The sequence below is a fragment of the Sphaeramia orbicularis genome, chromosome 17 (genome assembly GCF_902148855.1).
Source record: "Sphaeramia orbicularis chromosome 17, fSphaOr1.1, whole genome shotgun sequence".
NCBI lineage: Eukaryota > Metazoa > Chordata > Actinopteri > Kurtiformes > Apogonidae > Sphaeramia > Sphaeramia orbicularis.
In genome coordinates, this window is record NC_043973.1 from 5,181,998 (window position 1) to 5,196,984 (window position 14,987).

Sequence of the window (14,987 nt, forward strand, 5' to 3'; positions counted from 1 at the left end):
ATATTTGATGTTACAACCCCAAAAGAGTAGGAACATAACACAATATTTTATCGGTTTTATTTCATTTCCTTTGTAAATTTACTTCATTGCCTGACAAGCCTGCAGATTCCACAAAAATTGGAATTGTTTTTTGTTTGTTTTGTTTGTTTGTTTTGTTTTGTTTTTTAAAAAGGGGTAATTAAATTCTCTGATGACCTAACATGATCCTGAATTGTAGCCCCTGAATTTTGGCTTCATTTTTACACAATGACACATCTGAGTGTCACCCATTGGTGGCTGGGATAGGCTCCAGCAGACACATGACCCTCCAGAAGACTTCAGAAAATGGACGAGCGGGTGGAAAATTTATGAATAAATTAATGATGTGCCAATATTCATCTCTTTATACAATCCATCACTTTCCAAACACAACTTCCCCAGAGTATGGAAACATTAGTGTAAGTTGTCTGTAGCATTCTATACACAGGTTCACATGCCTGTTTTATGTTTGTGTATGTTTTATGTATTTATTGTGTGGCTATACTATATGACAGTTACAAATTAATAACATGGGCCATATTCTGAACCTAAAACAACTTAAACCCAACACTTTTGTTGTTAGCTTCCACAATAAATGTATCACATAAAACTTCCTTCCATCATGTGTTTATGTTTATGTTTATGTTTATGTTTACGCATTTGGCAGACGCTTTTTTCCAAAGCGACTTACAGGGGAAAACCAATTAAATCACTCAATCAATCAAATTTTATTTATATAGCGCCAGATCACAAAAAAGTTATCTCTTGACATTTTATATATAGAGTTGGTCAAAACCAGACTCTAAGTCAATTTACAGAAACCCAACAGAATCATGTAAATAGAAAAATATGGCAAAATTAGTCAAAAAATAAAAAGCAGTGTGAGAAGCAATATCAAGATTAAGATTCTTAACAAGCCTAGTATGACATAGTGACCACTATAATGCTCCAGCATGTCTTGTGGTTCTCTTTGGTGGAGTTACCCATTAAACGGACATTGTCTGACCAGCCTAAAAAGATTGGCCTGATCTTTGCAACCTTTCTAACTCTGAGCCATAGCAGGGGATGACGCCAAGATCTTTGTATTACCCATCTCAGATTTTTAGTGTCTAGAGTCACTGAAAACCTGCAGTCTTGTACAGTCTTGGACTGGACACCACTGGCTCAGAGGAAACATTGGTGAGAAAATTAAGTAGTGGAAAAAAGGGGGGGGGGGGGAGGGGGAGGGTGAATCAATTGGACTGGATGGGAATCGAGGAGGAATTATTTACCTGTAAGAAATGGCAAGAGCGCTCCTGCTGCTGACTGGCCTTAGATTTGACTAGAGCTCTATCTAGGTTTAGGTTACCGGATCCTGCGCTGGCTCGTGGTTGGTTGTGGCTGCTGTTGTTGGTGTAGACCTCTCGGGCCCTGCTCACCGTAAGGCTTGATGACCATGCCCCTTTCTTCACAAGGGGCCCATCCACAAGATTCAGTGGCAGCAAGGGGCCACCTCCTCCACCAGCGCTGTTATTGCTGCTACCACTAACTGGCACACATGCCGACGACGCTGCGTACTTCACATCGTTGTTGCTCCGGGAAGGTTTGAGTGCAGTATGGTGGTGTGTGTAGCCATGGTGTGTGTGGGTGTGTATGTGTTCATTAAGTGTGCTGTAAGGGTCCATCATAAAGTACTGTTGGGACTGTGAGGAGGGAAGTGGAGTCTGGGGGAACTTGTCTGGATTATTGCCAGGGTATCGGCCCATTGTCATGGCGATGGGTGAGGGGGAAATGGAAGGTGAAGGTGAGGGTGGAGGTTGGTGGTGGTGGGGGTGGTAGAGACACAGCTCCCGTTCCAGGTTGTCATCAGAGCTCCAATACCCAGAGCCCGGTGCAGATGCTGATCCGTGGAGCTGGTGGTGGTGGTGGTGGTGGCTTCGGTGCTTGGGCTCCGCTGATCGACAGCGCTCACGGCTCTTGCTGCGCTTCCTGTGGCGCACTCCCACTGGTGGAGTTTCACCCTCTGGGCTTGCCCTTGAACCACCACCACCACCTGCTCCACCACCACCACCACCATTAACGCTCCCATTACTGGCCCCCTTGGAGGACTGTGTGTGATGTGGGCCTTCCAATGAATGTGACTTGGTGAAAAGTTTCTGGACTGAATGGACCAAATGGCGAATCCTCCCTGGGCTGTCGTTGTTGTTGTTGTTGGGCCCCATCCCCCCACTGTGGGCAAGCACTCCTCGTTTGTACTGAAGTGTATGGTAGCCATCCCTGGAAAATGATGACTGACGCTCAAACGGGTCCGCAAAGTTTGCTGGTACCCGGGTGGGCGTTTTACCTCCATAGCCTCCTCCTCCTCCACCACCCCCTCCTCCTCCTCCTCCACCTCCCCCTCCTCCTACATACGGTACCATGGCCATACACTCATCCTTTACCTCAGGATGGTGGGATGAGGAGGTGGAGTGGCACCTCCGTGGGAACGTTCCATATGGGACGATGCTGTTGCTGTCAGAAGCATATGAGGTACGCTGAGCATTGTAGTAGGGCAGCTCAGCTGGGTGTGGCATGGGAATGGGCACTGGCATGTCCATTTGGCTAATCAAATATGGTTTGCGGTCAACATGGTGACCCAGTGGATCATATGATGGCTCATAGGAGACCACATGATGGTGGCTCCGACTACTGGACAAGCCTTTCATGATAGGGGAAAGATAGGTGATGGACAGAGTGGTCTGTGTCTGAGAGGCTGCAAAAGACTTTCCCTGAGAGGAGTGCTGCAGACTCTGGAAGCCTGGAAGGAGAAGAGCAATAAGGCAAACTATTAATACAAGGCAACAAGTTAAACAACAAACAGTTCAATTAGTACCATGTCAAACAAAGAGGTCCAACATTATTATAACCTTTATTTAACAAGGAAAAAAGGAAAAAAGCTCCTGGTCAAGACAGCAGCAGCAGCAGCAAAAGTTACACAAAATAGAAATCACAGGCATACATCCACACTAAAAATATACATAAAAATTATACATAAAACACAATAAAAGTCAGCATAAAACCATACTTAAAACACTAGATAAGAAGATACATATAAAACATCACCATTCCTTTAGTTCTATCTCCTTCTGTAGGTTGTTTCAGGCTTTTTTATTTTAAAGCTTTCTTTCCCAGTTCTGTCCTGACTGAGATAACAGATCCTGGGACTGGAGACTATAATTATTTAAGTCATTCCAACAGATGTAGACCATTAAATATAATGGAAGCAGACTTAAAATACATTTATAGATAAAAGAAGACCAGTGTTTCAGTCTGCGTGTAAAAAGATCTGTCCATCCAAATCGAGTGTATGAAAGATAATGATGAGTCCGGGCTCTGAGGCCTGTAAGAACCCTCAGAGCACCATGATAAACAGTATCAAGGTCATTTAAACACTGAGAAGACACATTCATATGAATAATGTCTTCATAATCAAGCACAGACATAAAAGTGGCAGCAACAAGTCTCTTCTTAGTCTGTTCTTGGAATTTCATTGGTTAAAATAGACAGATTGAAAATGTATGTTAAAGGAGATGCTATAAAGTCTGCTGCTAAACATATTAAAAAAAGGCTCTAATTTATCAGGACCAGTTGATTTAGAAGTGTCTAAAAGTCTGAGAGCTTTGTGCACCTCAGAGACATTAAAAGGAGTAAAACTGAAAGTTGGAATCTCAGACAGTTGAGCATCTGACTCTTTCCATGACTGAAATTTTGAGAATTGAACAAATCACCTGCAGATATGAAGTGTCCATTAAAACATTTTAGCCTTTCTATCTTATCAGTAATTTGCTGTGAGTCCTTGACAATCAGTGCAATCAGTGTTAAAAATAACGGCATTACTAACGCTGTTATTGTTTTCCTGTAATGGGTAATCTAATTCATTACTATTTGAAACATTACAATGCCGTTGCTGTTACCTACAGTGAAATGTGGTGTGGTATTCTGCACTGATATCTAACAGCTACTATCCGACCTGGCTCGCTCAGCCAGGCACTAGAGTTGTGACGTTCGCAAATAAGTTGAGTCTTTTGGACAGCTCTTTTAAGTGAATGATAGGACCGATTCACAGTTGCAAGCCATTCGTTTGTGAGCCGTTCTCATATTCAAATTGCCCACGCTGCCTTCATGTGTCACCTGTGTGTCCCATGAGTCAGAGTTGTCAACGCTGCCTTCACACGAACGACTAATGACATCTCAGAGTTTGAGTTGTCCGCAGCAGACCCTATTCACTTGAATGCATCTATGTGTGCAGCTAACTTTGAAAGGAGTTATTAGTGAGCCCTGCCTGAGTCCGACTGACTGGACTGGAGCCACATTTACTGTAGTGTGAAAAAAATGAGACTGAAAAAATGGAGATGCAGGACTATCTGGAGGAGCCTCTTCTTCCTAAAAATGCAGGTCGACTTATGTGGTGGAAAAGATGGGCCCTGGTGTACCCTAGTCTTACCAAAGTCATGGTTATGAAGCTCTGTTTAGTGGCAACATCAGTTCCATCTGAAAGAGTATTCTCTAAGACAGGACAAATACTGTCTGAGAGAAGTCGCCTCAAGATGGCAAAAGTGAGATCACTTGTCTTTTTCAACTGAAATTTCCCAAAGGATAAGAAGGAGAGGCAGTATATTTGTTCATTCATTCATTTATTTATTTACTTATTTATTTATTAGGGCCTACAGTATGTCTGCCAGTTGTCGTTTGAAGTCGAATAAATATTAAGCTATACAACTGGCCCGGAAACCCACTCAAAAATCCAAATCCTTTTACAAATTTCAAAGTTTTTCAAAAAAGTAACCCAATAATTACTTTCCCTGGTAACTAATTACATTTATGAAGGAGTAATTCAATAACTAATTGAATTACTTTTTGGGGAAAGTAACTAGTAACTATAACTAATTACTTTTTTTTAAAGTAATTTGCCCAACACTTTTAGAGGCAACTCAGCAATAGTATTACTGTCACTCAAAGATGCAACGGTCTTCCAGAATTTAGATGGGTTGTTGAGATTTTTGGTAGTTTGAATGAGGAAATGCTCAGATTTAGCTTTTCTAATTGTAACGTTGCAAGAGTTTCAGAGTTGCCTGAAACACAGCCAATCTGACTCTTCCTTTTATTGCCTGGCTTTTGCCCAAATCAGATTACACTCATGAAGCATATCTGCTAACTGGGGCATGAACCACGGATTATTTGACTATAGCGTTTAAGAGGAGCAGGTTTATTTATAAGACCAATAAAACCATCATAAATAAATTAAAAAATAAAAAATAAATGAAACAGATTTTATCCCATTCAAAATAAAAAAGATCATGAAGGAATTCTTGTTCTGAGAAGTGTTTCATATCACATTTGACTATAATGGAAGTTTGGTTTTAGGAAGTTTTGTATTTCACTGCAATAAGACAGTGATCACTTATATCATTTGCAAATATAACAGTTGTATATTTATGAGGCATATTAGTTAAAATTAAATCAATTACAGACCTTTGGGGATCTTTCATATTTAGTCAAGTGGGACCATCTACAATCTGAAACAGATTTAAAGAATCAAACTGAGCTTTGCAGTCATCTGATTCTGAGTGCACACAGTTCTAGTTTAAATCTCTCAAAACTATTATCTCCTTATAGTCAAGATCAGTTATGAGTTGTATTAAATTGGACAGAGTATCGTTTTCAGATGAAGAGTGTCCTATAACAGCCAACAACAGTTACATGCAAGGATTTAGAAACCTCAAGATCCAAAGCAAGAAATTCAAATTGCTTGCTTGCTCACTGATTTGGAGAGTAAAAACTTTACACAAAACATTTTTGTTTTTTACACATATTGCAATACCCCCACTCCTTCTAAGATGATCAGTCCTGTGAACATTATACCCCTTAATATGAATATCCTTATTGAGTATGGATTTTGTTAACCAGTTCGTAAGACCAGGGGACAGTCCTGGTGCTTGACCAGTAGCCCCCCCTCCTCACCTGCGCTGCAAAGGGAAGTATTGGACACTGAATAAAAAAGTAGCAGGCTCATTCTCAAAATTAAAGCGCAACAAAAACCAACTAGCAATTTTGTCCATTGAGAATGAGTGAGCCAAGACAATGGACATACGGCACATTGTGGACAAGTTCGCGGAGTGCAAGGCTCGCTGTGTGCCCTTTAAATAGCGGTGAGTAGATCTACTACTTTTTACTCAATTTGTGATCGTACTTGTGGGCCACTGTACCAACTTTACAAAACGTTCTAGCTATTGATACAGTAGCCTACTGTGCTGTCAGTAGTTGAAGTGTTTCGTTAAAGTGAGAGTCAGAATGATGTGTCCGTTGGATAGATGTCAAAATGACATGTTTGCTGTCCATGGTGCTGAACCCTTACTATCAAATTCTTTGAGCTGTGTGTCAAAAATGTAGTAACGCTTGTAAGACCTGCTTTTGTGGGCATGTGTATGTTGTAAAGCGATGTAATTACAAGCTTTATTGGGTTTAAAGGGCCCGGTCATGTTCCACCAATGGCGGAACATATCTGAGCACTACAATTTCCTGCCACACGTATGTTGTAATAACTGATTCCCTGGCATTTCTTTAAAGTTTCTTGCCTAAAAGTTTGTTTCCTCCACCTTGTTGTGATCTTGTAGTGACAGAAGTGGATGTGTATAAAAAATTTTAATCATAAAGAGTATGCATTAATAAGAATTTCAGATGTTTTTGTCACATAGATCTAGATCTAGATATAAGTATAGAAACGTTCAGTGTGTAATCTTTCGTTACATCTGGTTTTGAAGTTGTGGATTGTTATACTCTGGGTTCAACCTATCCTCCCCTACAGGCTGCTAAAAACATGACCCTCATTAGAGCCAATATTTGTCTTGAAAATTTTGGGCTTTTTAGTTAAAACAACATTAACTGTAGAAAACACTTAAACATAATAAGACAGCACTGCACCGTAAATCTGGGTACATAGGGTCATGGTGACACAACATAGTGGACTTTGTGGAGGCAACCCATGCTCTCTGTAGATACAAACATCTCATTCTAAGGAATATTATATTCCATTTGTGTCAGAATCCTAAATCTTACACACTAAAGCTTAAATACAGAGTCTAATATCTGCTTTGTGTCTTTTGTATCTGTGTTTACAGAATATTTATTGCGTTGCATTACAGATCCACCACATCGGTTATTACCTTTTAGAAAAAAAGCATATATGCACATATGCACCGCATGACTAAAGTTAAACACTCAGAGCATGTCACAGAAAAAATCCAAGATCATATTTTCATTACTTTAATTATGTTGAAGATAATAGATTTTAAAATATTTCAGAATAGAATCACAATGAAATATATGTTGATGACAGTGATAACTGTCTTACACCCTATCAAAAAAAAACAAACAAAGATGTCACCTAGGAAGATTTTCCATTTGTCCAGGACATCTTGTCAGATTGGTAGGTATATGTTGCGTCATGTAGGAAAAAACTCTGCACTGCACTCTTTACACTTCTGGGGTTTTGAGTTATTTACAGGTGCATTACTTCTGCTGCCTGTGTCAGACTTTCAAGAACATAACACCAACACTGCATTCAGACATCTACATTTCAATGGACAAGACTTCAAATTCACAAAGTCCATGGTGACATATATTAGTGTGGTGTAATTTCATTATAGCACAAAAGTAAGTAAAATTTTCCTAGTCTGAATGTCACAATTTTTCACCGACAGAGGATGTCTGACAAAAATAATGACTACTGAAGCTTTAATGCATGACTTTGTATGTGTCTACCATTTACTATCACTGTCTGGTATCATTTAGCGAAACTTGCTCGATTGGTAACAAATAATACATTTCACCCTCAAAAGTGTTACATACGACAAAGCCATAACTACAAAGGGAACTACAAACAAGGAAAGCAATTTCTTTCAAGCAGATTTGGTCTGAAGGAATAAGTGTGAATGTCTTTCTTTACTTAGGTGACTGTCTCTTACATTTTTACACAGTGTTGGTAAATGCATCCATTCTGAGTTTGTACATTAGAGCAGGTAACAGCACCATGAGAAGTGGCTCCTCTTCGACCTTATATAACAGCAAGTTCACATCTCAGACTACTGTGGGAAAAGGCTCCAGGGATCAGACTGCTCGCAAGGCACTTTTATTACAGATGAACAGCCATGCAGGGCCGAAGTGCTGGTGTGTATGGTGCATGCATGCCTGTGTGTGTGTACTTACATATTCACATTTGTGGTGTAGTTGTTTGATAGATGTGTGTATGTCTGGTTGTGTGGTTCTCTGTCCTACTTAGCCAGTGACACAACTGCTTCACACAGCATGACAGCTCTACTGATAGAGTGAGATGCTGATAACAAGTTACAAAGTACTTTATCATCTTTTCACATTTATTTGACATGACTTCATTAAGAAATATGATGTACATTTGTCAAATGTATTAAGGGTGTCTAAATGAGCAGATATTAGTCACATTTATTTTTTACAAAAGTGCCTCAACTGTATCTACTTCCATTGTTTGAAATTATGGAAGCAAAAAGATTTGGAACTTAACTGTAATAATAATAATAATAATAATAATAATAATAATTTCAATTATGTGTTTGTTTTTAAATGATTAAGTGAAGTAGATATTCATAAAGAAATCAGAAAATAAAATAAAACTAGAAAAGCACTCAGAGAGCGAGGACCTCCATCAAGGCAGATCAGCCTCACCCCGATCACCACCAAAATTTAATCATTTGTTCCTTGTGCCAGTATCATTTCCTGAAAATTTCATCCAAATCAGTCCATAACTTTATGAGTTATCTTGCTAACAGACAAACCAACAGACAGACAGACAAACCCTGATGAAAACATAACCTAATCACACACCTACAAATAAAGGTAGATGATAGACATGGTGGTGTAGTGGTCAGTACAGGAGTAAGTACAGTGATCTCACAGTAAGAGGATCCCTAGTTTGAGTCCAGCTCCAGCCAGTCAACCAAACTGGTGCCTACACTTTTAAATTTTTAATTCAGCTGAATAAAATTTTTACTACCCCAAGCTCAACTAACTAATAAATCTGCGTCCAAAACACAAAGACAGAGATACACTCAACAAGGGATATTTCATTGAGACAACATCGTGTATGTTAGGAGAACAAGCTATGTTTGTTCATTTGACATAAAAATTTAATGCAACCCTTTCACTCATATTTTTTATGAGTGAAAGGGTTGCAACCCTTTCACTCATATTTAGTTTAGTTTTGCTGCAGCAGCTCCTAAACTATGGAACGATCTGCCTCTCCATATCAGACAGGCCTCCTCCCTGTCTGTTTTTAAATCCCTTCGTAAAACCCATCTTTTCTCCTTGGCTTTTGAAACTATGTGAGATGTTTGAAGGTACTATCTTTATTTTATTGTTTTTATTTGGTAGTGGTTTTTTGTTCTTATTTATCTATTTTATTTATTTATTTATTTTGTTGTTTTTAATTGTATGGCTTTTTAATCTATTCTTGTATTTAATTATTTTATTTGGGTTTTATTTATTCTTCTGTATAGCACTTTTTTCTTTTTTGTAAAGTTTCTATGTCTTTAAATCTATTCTGTATGTTATTGTTCTATTTTGGTTTTAATTATTCTTCTGTACAGCACTTTGGTCCACTGCAGTTGTTTTAAAGTGCTTTACAAATAAAGTTGGATTGGATTGAAAACAACACGTTACATTTTACAGTGTAGAAAGCCCAGAATTAGTATGTCTCACTGCAGAAGCTTTACACTCACAACACTGGACTGTGGTAAAAAAAAAAAAAAAATTGTATTAAATCAAAGGAGGAAGTGATTCACTTCAAATTATGTGTAGTCAGACATTACTAGACAAGGATCCAAATGACAGGGACTGAAATAAGCTGCACATGTTCCTAATACATAAAATCTGACTCATGCAAATAGGATTAAGATAATTGATGTATTGCAAAAGAAATGTAGAGAAGAATGTATCAGCATCACTACGAAGCTTGATTCTTCTGAATCCAAATTTCTGTACATTTCTGTCCAATATTTCATTCAATAAACAGAAGCTCTACTCAAAGTAGCCATACCCTTTATTACTGTTAATGTTCTCTATTGAAAGATGTGACACTATATCCTACTCTGATAGTAGTAATTGATGCTTCCTGTCTCTTGTTATGTGGCGACAGCACAGGACACCAGCATTTCACTGGTATTTTTCTGCACAGATTTGTGTTTCCAGATGTCATAGTGTATTTTTGAGACAGACAGGCTTCAAAGATTTTTTTTTTTCATGTTCTGTGTCTTAAAATTTAAATTTTTATGTCAAAATGTTCAAAGGATACAAACAATACTTTTGAAAAGGGTCAATGTTTACTTTGAACAGCCTATGTTCATATTCACTTCTCTCATTGGAATAAAAAAAAATCTGAATCTGCCTCTATCTAAAGAAGCAGAACAGTGGTAAAACTCACCTGAATTTAATAGGTGAGTTATATTATAATTCACTTACCATGCAGTTGTGATGAACTTGGAAATAGCTATTTAGACCAAAAGTATTTTTGTACCAGGCTGTAATAATGTTAATTTCTGTAGTACAGATGGAAATTTTACCTTTATCTCAGAGGTCTATGAGGATTGGCTCATTTTTGGAGCTAATATCAAGCCCTGGACATTACTGGTTGGTTTAAACAAAGGACATTAATCTTTTCATCTCACCTAACAAAACATTTTTAGAATAATGCACATCACGTTACCACCTACCCAGAGTAGATCTTACTTGATTTTGTCATAGATTTTGCTACACAAAAATGACTACAACTGGCCCAAACTACTGTATTTCCACCTTGAATCCTGTATGGTTCACACTTCTGTGACATAAAATTCTAAAAACACACGTCAATCAAAACCACTTATCACAGTGTTACCCATAGAGAGCAGTGTTCAGTTGTCTGCAACAGAGACTCAGTTCCACAGAACACACTTGGCAGCACTGGTGGGTGGAAAGCTGGTGAGGGACTGTGTCATGATGACTAAAAAAATAATAACTATAAAAAGAATGAAACATAATCACATTTCATAACAGTAGAAATCAATCAACCAGTATAAAATGAACATAAATGAGACAGTGACAGATTGCATCTTTCAACTACATTCGAATGTCCATTTTAACACTGAGAAGCAGTTCTATGAAGAGTGGCAGATGATTGCAGTTGACGGCACAGATTGAAGCAAAGTCAATTCAAAGATTATGTAGAACAGATATTTTTTTTTAACGATAAGAGATTGATAACACCCTCCCACCCCTCTTACCACCATCTCCTGCTGCAGTTTTCAAAGAGCCATATGTGCCAAGCAGGCTGGGTTGATGCTGTGTGTAGGCGGAAGGAGAAATGAAAATAGGGCTGGGATCAAGTTATTTTAGGCTAAATGGAAGCTGGTGAACAAAAAGCCTTTGAGTCACTTTCTGAGGGTGGTTACCAGTACTGGAGGCAGACAGGATCATTTAGTACAGCCCAGTGGGCATTCGCTTCTATACCAGTGCACATACATGTATGCACACACACACATGCACACACACACTAATGTAAGATATTATTTTCGTGTCTTACAGAACAGTGGCTCTCTTTTGAGTACGACATTAAGGAGCTGTTTTAATGAATCAGATTTTGGTGCGCAATCAGTCCTCCGCATGCAGGTCTAAGCTTCTTTGAGGTACTTCTGTTTCTGTAGAGCATTCTTTCCTGTTTTGGTTTAGCTCAGAAAAAACTCGCCAAATGCTAGGACTGCTACCAAACCTCCTTAGTTTTATATTTTATATTCAATATGGAGTCAATCTTAATTTAGGAATGTTAATGAGTTAAAATAAAGAAATGTGATTTGAAGAAGGTAATTGCCATCACGATTGGGGCCACAAGAAGCATCAAGGAAAGTTCTGGTCCTTGAGGAGCAAAGCTGGGCTGATGATTGCCAGTTTGTTGACAAATGCATTAGATAATTCTCACAATGTTTAAAAACAATGTTCCTAAAATAAAGATTGTATGGGATTTGGATGTTTCACCCACTAGAGTGAATAATATCACAATACATTTAAAAGACTCAAGGACTCTAGATAGTTTTAGTGCACAAAGAGAAAGGACTCGAGCTTAAGACGCATACTGTGATCCCTCAGATGATACTGTATCATTACTCACTCAGGCTGAGCCCAGGCCATTCACCACCAGACCGAGGCTACCTGCTACCTCCTGCTACCACCAAGTTAGGCTACTGTATTAGAGAAAATAGATGGCAAGGGCAGGTAGGACAGGGGCAGTTGTAGCCCTTCTTGTCTACGTGCTACTTATGGACACTTTAAATCACACTGATATAAATTATTTTTGTCAGACCTCAGTGATCTCAGTTTATTCGGTTTATTCAGAGTCTGGTTTAGACCAGCTCTAAATGTAAAGTGTCATGAAATAACTTTGTTATGATGTGGCGCTATATAAATAAAATTTGTAGATTGATCAATCGATTGATCAATTGATACAAAGCAGAACTAAGTGAACAATCATTGAAATTATTATGCAAGCCAAGTTCAAAAACTCTGGATCTGTGACATGCTGCAGCTGCAACATTTATTTTCCCATCTCTCTACCACTGGGTAAAAAATTGTAACAAAGCCGCACTGAAAAATTCTATAAAGCCACGCTCTAATAATCACCATCTGCCTCCTGTTAGCTGGAAACCAGTGTCCAGGACCACTTATAAAGCCTTCAGAAGGTGAACCCCATGTCCCCATTACCACCAACAGCAATGTCTGTCAAACACTATAGGCAGTGATACATACGTGTAGCAATTTAACCAAAGACTAACACCGTCTGACACAGTAATTATTCCAAACAATATTCCTGCTGCTGAAAACAGACAGAGAACAACTGAAAAAGTGAGCAGAGCTTACAAATACTCCCAGCCCTGCCATACGACTTTGCCCCTCCTGCTCACTCTACCTCAAAATTTTGAATTTTAAATTAAAGATAATTGTAAACTAGATTAAACTTAATTGCTGTCCTTTTTGCATAGTTCAGTCAAACTAAGACAATATTCTGCCCAAGTCTTAACTTTCAATCTGATCGTATTTTGTCTGCCAAATTGGTTGAACCATCTTCAAGAAATTCAGCCATTACTTGTCTTACTGGTAAAGAAAATGTGTGTCAAATTTGAAAAGAATGAGGTGACTAGTCTTCGAGAAAATGGTTGGACTAATATCTCGGACGAGCAGGCAGATGGACGGACAGATGGAATTTCTGGTATTACTATATGCCCATGCCTACCCATAACCTAAAATATTTTGATCCACATAATTCTTTTTGTCAGTATTTTGACACTACTGTACTCTCTACTTGTTACTGATATTGGAATTTTATATTTTGGGATTCTTCATGTGGAACTTTATTTTGAAAATGGCTGGATCCTCTACGCTTTTCATGTTTTTGACTTCTTGTCTGTCTCATCTGCTCTGGACTACTTCACATGACCATTAAGTGGGTCCATAAAAAATTATACTCGGTGCATCCTCTCTGTGTGCCTGGTGGAAACATTAACTGTTATAATGTGATGCAGGCAGAAAACTATGTCCTGGGACCCAGCTGGTCTAGATGATGTGTATTCGAGGCTGCTTAAGGGCTCTCTCTCTCCCAGATCCATGGAAAACATCATGTATAACAGAAGTATGCAAAGTAAGGTGTCCACCTGAGCTAAACAAGTACAGACTAGTGGCCCTTACATCACATATCATGAAGGCCCTAGTGCAACATTCTACACCTACTGGACCCCATGTTGAACATGCACTGGATCCCCTGTAGTTTACATACAAACAACACACTAGAGTGAATGATGCTCCTCTACATGCTACACTGAGCCAGCTCTCTGGGTGAGTTTGGTGGTTAGGTGAAGACTATGCTCTTTGATTTTTTGTGCATTTAATATTTAGAGACAAGCACACAAGGGAAGAGATTGTTTAGTACATCACAGGCTCCCTAACAAAACTGTAGGCAGAGGAACTGCGTCAATGGGACAGGAATGAGCTGAACTGGGGCTCCACAGGGGACTGCTTTGGCTCCCTTCTTCTTCATACCATACAGAGCACACTTGAAGAACAACTTTTGAGTCCTGTCACATCCAAAAATACTACAGTGACACTGCTATTGTGGCATGAATGAACAGGAAGAGGAGTGGAGGGACATTACCAAAGCCATCAGTGACTGGAGTCATAAACAGCCCAACACTAAAGACTAGGGATGCACCAAAACCACTTTTTTTCAGGCCGAGTACAAATACAAGTACTTACATTTGATTACTTGCCGATACCGTGTGCCGATATGAGTACTTAATAATACCATTACAGTTCTTAGTAACTTTTGTAAATGTGCTTTATTGTCGTTGTCATTAGTCTGACTGGAACAAAGTGCTGCTACTGACATTTAATGTGTTGGAATGAGCGTTTCTGAATCAATCCACCTGGGGGCTCCACTCTTAATTAACCATACTGGCTGAATACCACGACGAAGAAGAAGAAAGTTTTTTGAGAAGAAGAAGAAGAAAGTCAGTAATAATAAACATGGAAACGACAGAGGTAACACTAATGTGGATACTAATGTTGCTGCATTTTTTGCTGGTGAAGTTTAAAAGTGAAGCTTCAGGAGGTAGAGAAAAGATAAATGAACTTTAAGTTTTGTTTTCACTTCTGCTGGCAGCACAGTCTGCACCGCTCCATACCCCCATAGTATTATAAGTAGGACAGAAATCAGCCCAGCCCTGGGTAGTTGTCATACATATGTCAGTAGTTTTTCATTAACTCACACAGTTGCTCTTTGGACAGATCCTCTACCTCCTCGGTTCCTTAACTGTGAACATCACACTCCCATAAAGTGACATCAGTGTGTGTGTATCGGAGCATTTTTACAAGTATGAGGAGAAGTACATGCGGTCAGTATC

At 38.9% G+C, this 14,987-nt stretch overlaps 1 protein-coding gene across 1 annotated transcript in view; it reads right to left on the reverse strand.

The window, feature by feature from the left end:
* The window catches only part of LOC115436633 (disks large-associated protein 1-like), an 86,045-nt gene extending 74,658 nt beyond the window's left edge, over positions 1-11,387 (reverse strand). Inside the window, 2 exon segments of the mRNA XM_030159531.1 lie at positions 1,290-2,794; positions 11,325-11,387. Coding sequence (XP_030015391.1) covers positions 1,290-2,702 — 1,413 coding nt within the window. The 5' untranslated portion in view covers positions 2,703-2,794; positions 11,325-11,387.
* Positions 11,388-14,987: the final 3,600 nt, after the last annotated feature.